Source organism: Medicago truncatula, chromosome 3 (genome assembly GCF_003473485.1).
Source record: "Medicago truncatula cultivar Jemalong A17 chromosome 3, MtrunA17r5.0-ANR, whole genome shotgun sequence".
Taxonomy (NCBI): domain Eukaryota; kingdom Viridiplantae; phylum Streptophyta; class Magnoliopsida; order Fabales; family Fabaceae; genus Medicago; species Medicago truncatula.
The window spans coordinates 7,838,111-7,844,812 of record NC_053044.1 but is presented as its reverse complement, the minus strand read 5'-3'; the positions used below and the strand labels follow the sequence as shown (position 1 = coordinate 7,844,812).

The following is a 6,702-nucleotide window of genomic DNA, read 5'->3' as shown; positions in this document are numbered from 1 at the left end:
CTCCACTATATGGAATGGATTTCACATAGTTAGCAACTAAAACCCAAACCATTGTTAGTGTTGCTGTTGTTATGCTACATTGAATCCAACCATAATTTAGATTATTAGAACATTTTAATGGGGTCTTTATTTAACAAGGATCACTTTCCATAAAGGACTTTCTATTGAAGGAAGAAAAAATAAGTCCTTATTAAATAACGAGTCACCATATAAGGACTCTCTCCTGACAACTAATAGGTCTCATGCTTAAAAAAAAAATATATATATATATATATACTACTTATTCCTACTTGTAAAAGAAGTAATAAATTATTTTTGTTTAATGATGTAAAGTTAGTGAGAAATATTTAAATATTTTTCGTTAGAATCACTTTAATAAATATTTTTATTAAAAAATTATAAATAAATGATGTGTATTTGAATAATCTCTATCAGTGGCCTACCATTGTGATGCTCTTAGGCACTCAAACATACATACCATTCATTCCATTGAGAACTCAAACCCTAATTTTGGAACCTCTACTCCACTCTGTCACCGTTGAAGTTTGAACTCTCACATAGCTTCTGTTTCTTCGCAAACCATCACTTATTGTTATTGTAGAGAAATGGCGCTGGGTAACGATGAGGATGACCCAACTGCCAATCGTAGGCAACGATTGATCGCCGGAACCCTAACATTCCAACCACGGCCAGAGCTTCCAACTCTTCCTTTCGATGTCTTACCTGAGATTCTCTGCAGGCTTCCTGTGAAATTACTCATACAGCTTCGGTGCCTCTGTAAGTTCTTCAATTCTTTAATTTCTGATCCCACTTTCGCAAAGAAACATCTTCAATTATCAACTAAGCGCCACCACCTCGTGTTAACAAATGATGAGTTAGTTATGTATGATTCCCCAATTCCTTCGCTTTTTTCTACTTCTGCCGTTTTTACACAAACACAACTACACATTTCTAGTACTCTCACAAATGGACGTATCTACGCCCCAACATGCTCTTGTGATGGCATTTTTTTGGGCATGCTCAAAGTTGGTTCTTATTATTTGTGGAACCCTTCCATTAGGAAATTTAAGTTATTGCCTACCTTGGAAAATCCACATGAACATGGTGCTAACTTTTGCAGCTTTGGGTACGATCATTTAATTGATAACTATAAGGTCATTGTTGTTTCTTCCAAAAATAAAGTTAGTGTTAATACTTTGGGGACTGATTATTGGACAAGAATAGAGGACATCCCATATTCTGACAACATTTGTGGACAGGGAGTATTTGTCAATGGCACTGTTAATTGGTTGGCAAGTGATGATTCAAATATTCTTTCGCTTGATTTAAACAAGGAGTCATATCAACATCTTTTGCTACCTGATTCCGAAAATGACTTATGGATCTTGCATGTGGTGAGGGATTGCCTTGGTCTCTTTGGAACTGGTGATATGTCTTTGGATGTTTGGATTATGAAGGACTACGGAAATAAAGAGTCTTGGACTAAATTGTATAGTGTTCCTAACATGCAAGATCGCGGTTTAGAAGCCTACGATGCTTTATACATTTCTGAGGATGACCAACTTTTGGTCGATTGTATTGAGATTGAAAGTGGCAATGATAAGTTGGTTCTTTACGATTCCAAAACTGGTACTTTGAATATTCCTGAGTTTCAAAACAACTATGAACGGATATGCCCAAATGTCTACATTGAGAGTTTGATATCACCTTAAGCTGGGATTCAACTGCAACATATATATGGTTAGTTTTTGTTTGTGTTGTTTGTTTTACGCCTGCTCTGATTTTTGTTGACTTGTTGGATCATTGTTAATCTAATGGTTGATGGAATCTATAGGGTTGAAAATGACTTTTATTTTCATCAGTTTGATTAATTTGAGTTGTTGATTCTCTCACATATTGCATTATATTTTAAATAGTTCAAAATCAAATATTGTATTAAATGCTTTGTCATTCGATTTTCTAAGATTTGCGTTATGATTTAGATGTAATAATGTCTGCTTGGTGTTGAACAAAATTTTTAATGTTTGCTTCAAATCTTGCACAATGCATTATGAACTAAACTAAATATGTTATATAATACTATTGTGATGTCATTTTTTACGAATATTGAATATCCAATTTTAGCACATATGTAGCTCTGAATATTCGTTTTTAATAAGTGTTTTAGCAATGAGATAGAAGGTGTTTGTTAGGGATTAAAGGAAGTAGATGGTGGTAGTTACATGATTTTGGCTTATGAAAAAGCTTATTTGGGACATATTAGATGTTTTGTAGTAAAGTTGCCTTTGTTGTTCGCGGCATTCAAATTCAACAATGCCATTCACTTTTGTTCCCGCTTCTATTTAATTCCACTATATTGTTCTTTTGTTGAATTTGGGTTATTGCCTATCAGTAAATGTAAATCATCATAAACTAGTAAGCCGCTTCAACCATCGTGTTGCTTTCTTCATTCTATCAACTGGGAAGAGTTTGCATAATGCAACTGGGATCATGAAGTTGTAGAGAAGAATAAGCTTCAATGATATTTTTTAAAGCAGCACCAATGGCCACAAGTTTTCTGAGTCTCAGTTACAGAAGGTCCATCTTTTATATTCTTTCATGTTATATTGATAGAATAATCCAATGGCAATGGTAATGTTGAAGAATCACTCAATGCTACATCATCACCACCTTTATTTTGTTGGCGCTCCTTCATTTTTGCTACTTGCTACGTCATCACCAATGTAGTCAGGAACAAGTTCCTACGTAGGATCGGTCGGCCGGTGAAAGAACGTAAACACGAGGAACGTAACACGGTTCGTAAGTAGGATCGATAGGTTGTCGATAGAATTGAGAGAAATATATAGGGAAAATAGAGGGAAAACGGGAGCCAAGCATAAAAACAGAGATATTAGAGGAAAAACAGAGGAACCAAGCAATAAAACAGAGAAAAACAGAGGAAAAACGGCAAAAAACAGAGCAAAACAGAGAAAACACGGTTCGTAAGTAGAACTGAAGCACGGTCGAGGTGCTGTGGCACGTAAGATCGTGCGATCCTACGTGCTGGGACTCGTTCCTGGCTACCTTGGTCATCACCACCACTGACCTCTTACTGATCAGATCATTTTCTGAGTCTCGTTCTTAAGATCCTTCTCCATATGTTGGTCACAACTCACAAGATATATTTTGATTTTCTGCAATCTGTAATTATTATCAATAAATTCTATAAAATGTGAAAACTTAGAAAGTATCAAATTGAGTTGGAATTGGAGTCAGTTGGATTGAAAGGTATTTTTTTTTTTTTTTTGTTGGGGAAATTTAGATTCTTGATCAGAAACTTCAAGAATAAAATAGAAAGAAGTAAAAAAAAACTTCAAGAATAAAATAGAAAGAAGTAAAAATCAATGAAGTTTCAATGAAAATTTTCTCAAGAAAATGCTGAGAAAGAATTTAGTTGGTCGTCTCAGTTTTTGATTCAGTTGGTCGTTTTGATCTTGCTTGCGATTCAACCTCCTTCATCAAGTAATTTTGATCTTGCTTGATCTTATATGTTATTTCCATTTTTTATACTTTTCTCTTAATTATGATTTCTATCGAGAAATTTTCTCAAGAAAATGTTGAGCAAGTACATCCCATTCACTTCACAGATCGTCTCAGTTTTTGATTCAGTTGGTCGCTTTGATCTTGCTTGCGATTCGACCTCCTTCATGTGATTAGTATGTGTCTTTTTATTAGCTAAATTGCTTTTAGTTTTTGATTTGGTTGGTCATTGCAATTGCTTTCTGGTGTTTCAACCTTCGAGTTGTTTACATATTAGATTTTGTTGTTTGAGATTTTTTGATTTGATTGCTTTATTTCAAATGTGAATATTAAGAGTTTACATAAGAGAGAAGGAAAGTATAAGAGAGAAGGAAAGTAGGAACCTATATGTAGATTGAGAATATGCATCTAATCAGTGGCTGGAGAATGACTATTGTTTTGTTGAAGATTGGTCCCAACCTAATGAGCATAGTTTAGTTTTTGTTGTTACTGCCTACCTAATGGTCTAGTTCTTAGATCAGCTGAGTTTAATTGTTTATATGATTTATGTTTTGCACTTTTTATCTAATTGTGTAGTATGCACTGTCTGAATTACTTTGGTTCATGTTGTGCTTTGCAGCTTTCCTGAAGATGGTGGTGAGCAATGGTTGTCGAACATCCCAATAGATTTGTGTTGGCTGGAGTTTCTTTCTCTTTTTATATGTTATAAATGGATATGATAAACTTGTCTCTAGGTTGTGTGATTGTAGAGTATAGTGAAATGGATAATTAGGTGTTATATTGTCCTTGCAAAAATCTTGGACTTTAAATCCGTTATGCCTATGAGGGGTTTGAAGAATATATATAGCCTACGTATCCAATTTAAGTGACCATAGCAAACAACTAACTACTCATGTAAATGTCTCTGAAGCGTTCCTTGATGTCTATGGTTCCTTCTTTGTAAATGCTTCTGAAACGATCAATAACCATCAAGTAATCCTGATATAGTGTATATAGATAGTATTTTAATTTCTTTCGACCAACCGAAACCGACACAAACTGAATTTAAATATCAACACCAAGGCCAAAATTGGATTAGTTCAGGCAATGTGTGCTCTTTTACACAACCCACAAATATTTTTTTAGGATGCATGTTAGCGATTATTTCCTTCCAAAAGGCGATGTGTATGGGTCCAAACCAAGATTGAGATAGTAAAAAATGCATTCATCATGTGACAAAAAGGTCTTTCGCATCACATCTTGACTGTGCCGATGTTGATCCTAAAAATTAGTATTGTTTCTCCAACACCAAGCATACCATACTCCTGTAATGAACAGAATAGAGGAAGTACCCTTTGTCATCTCATGAAGAGCAACAGGTGCAGCTTGGAGAAGCTACCATGTTGCAATGATGCCGATGAACATTAATAGGAAGAGCATTATGAAAACAAAGTCATAGAAAGTGTTGGAGTTTTGCTCGTACTTTAAGGCATCAAAGTCAATTCATGTTACAATTCACATTCCAATCTCTATTTTGTTGAAGAAGCCAAAAGTATTCACTCGAGCAAGTATATTCATCCATCTTTGCATGCCTCCACGTCCATGCATCTTGAAGTCGTACATCCAAGGTATTAGGAGCTGAAAGATGATGAATTCAAGATATAGCTGAAAGATGATGAATTCAAGATATAGTTGTATCATAGTGGCAAGACCTTGCAAGTTCCACCTACCATCCTCCCACACATCCTTCAAACACATAGTTGAATCACTGATGGTAACAAATGAGACCAATTGACAGAGGGGACCGAGTTGTGTCTAGTCAATATTCCAAATCGATGAGTCTCCAGAGCCTATACAAAAACTATACCTTGCGGCAAAATTTGTAACAACATATTGAATACCGCGCTAAGTGATTTTGGTTGTTTAGGTGTTGGTGGTGTTGTTCGCAACCACGATGGAGACTGGATAACTGGTTTTTCTCACTATGAAGCTGGAGGTGATGCGTTATTAGCTGAATTACGTGCTATCCAGACAGGTCTTGATTTTTGTAGTAAAAGGACATTGTCAACATTATTAGTGAGAGTGATTGTTTGGAAGAACTAGACTTGATTATTGTTGGCGTGATCATACATTGCACACTTATGCTATCGACATCCTTCATATTAGAGTTGCTTTACATGGAAATGGAAATACAATATTGGTGCATGCTCTTAGGAACAAAATATGTGTGCAGATTTTATGGCTAAGAAAGGATCTCATGCAAGGTGATCTGCTCATTGAAACTGCACTCCTTAATTTCAACTCTCCCTCTTTTTTTCCTTTTTTCTTTTGCCTTGTTACATTGTAACACTATAAAAAAAAATATTATATTTTGTTTCGATCATTTAAATAAGGAAAATGTTAAAGAGTGTTACGGAATTATAAAAAGGAAACGTTACTTCGGAAATTGTGTAATACACAAGATAGGAATAAAAAAAATTCATTTTTCTTAGATTTTAGAGTCATTTTTTTATAATTGTTTTTACAAGGTTTTCATTCAATATTAATTAACCTTTTATCAATGCTAGATGATTTAACTCTTGCATTTGTTGGCTAACTTGAATTTGTTTCATATGATGTTCGTTTTTGGATCGCTATTAGAAATAATTTCTTAGAAACACCTTGACAATCGCATTGGCTTACTCCAGTTCTCCCTTAATATATATAGTTCTTACCTCTGCTATTCCCATTAAATCATATCCCTATTCTTTTGTGTGTCTATATATATATATATATATATATATGAAACTCATAGGTGGTTATCCAAACCTGCAGTTGTAGAATTAGCACAGTTTTTTTTTTTGTGAGGATCAGGTTCATGCACCACTCGCTCTTCGGATTATCTTACACTTCACTTTTGTGTGAAGAATTGTAACAGGGGAGAGACACAACGTAGTGATTCAGAGAAAAAAATGGCTGCAATATTGAGCGCGACTTAGAGATAGAGAAATCGAGTGAGAAACTGCACTTTCGGCACAAAATACCGATTCATTTTTAAGTTTGGTTAAATAATATTAATAAAAAAAAGTTTCGTTAAATAACAAATGTCAATTGAATTTATAAATCCATTTATCGTTTTGTAAATGATTTTTTTTTTAAAAAAAGGTTTAAAAAAGTAATACATTAAGTAATAAACATGTCATTTTATATTTATCAATCAGTACA

The 6,702-nt window shown here is 34.3% G+C and overlaps 1 protein-coding gene across 2 annotated transcripts; it reads left to right on the top strand.

Moving 5' to 3' along the window:
* The first annotated feature begins 449 nt into the window (after nucleotides 1-449).
* Nucleotides 450-4,537, top strand: LOC25488677 (F-box/kelch-repeat protein At3g23880). Of its 2 annotated transcripts, none has more exons than XM_013603613.3 (2): nucleotides 450-1,740; nucleotides 4,139-4,537. In XM_013603613.3, the coding sequence occupies exon 1, from the start codon at nucleotides 606-608 to the stop codon at nucleotides 1,710-1,712; it is 1,107 nt and encodes a 368-aa protein (XP_013459067.1). In that variant the 5' UTR covers nucleotides 450-605; the 3' UTR covers nucleotides 1,713-1,740; nucleotides 4,139-4,537. The 2 variants fall into 2 exon arrangements, with proteins under 2 accessions (XP_013459067.1, XP_039687215.1); XM_039831281.1 differs by lacking the exon at nucleotides 4,139-4,537 and adding an exon at nucleotides 2,393-4,097.
* The last annotated feature ends 2,165 nt before the right edge of the window (nucleotides 4,538-6,702 follow it).

Excerpts from the sequence above, each read along its gene's own strand:
- LOC25488677 (XM_013603613.3), top strand. The coding sequence starts at position 606 with ATGGCGCTGGGTAACGATGAGGATGACCCAACTGCCAATCGTAGGCAA.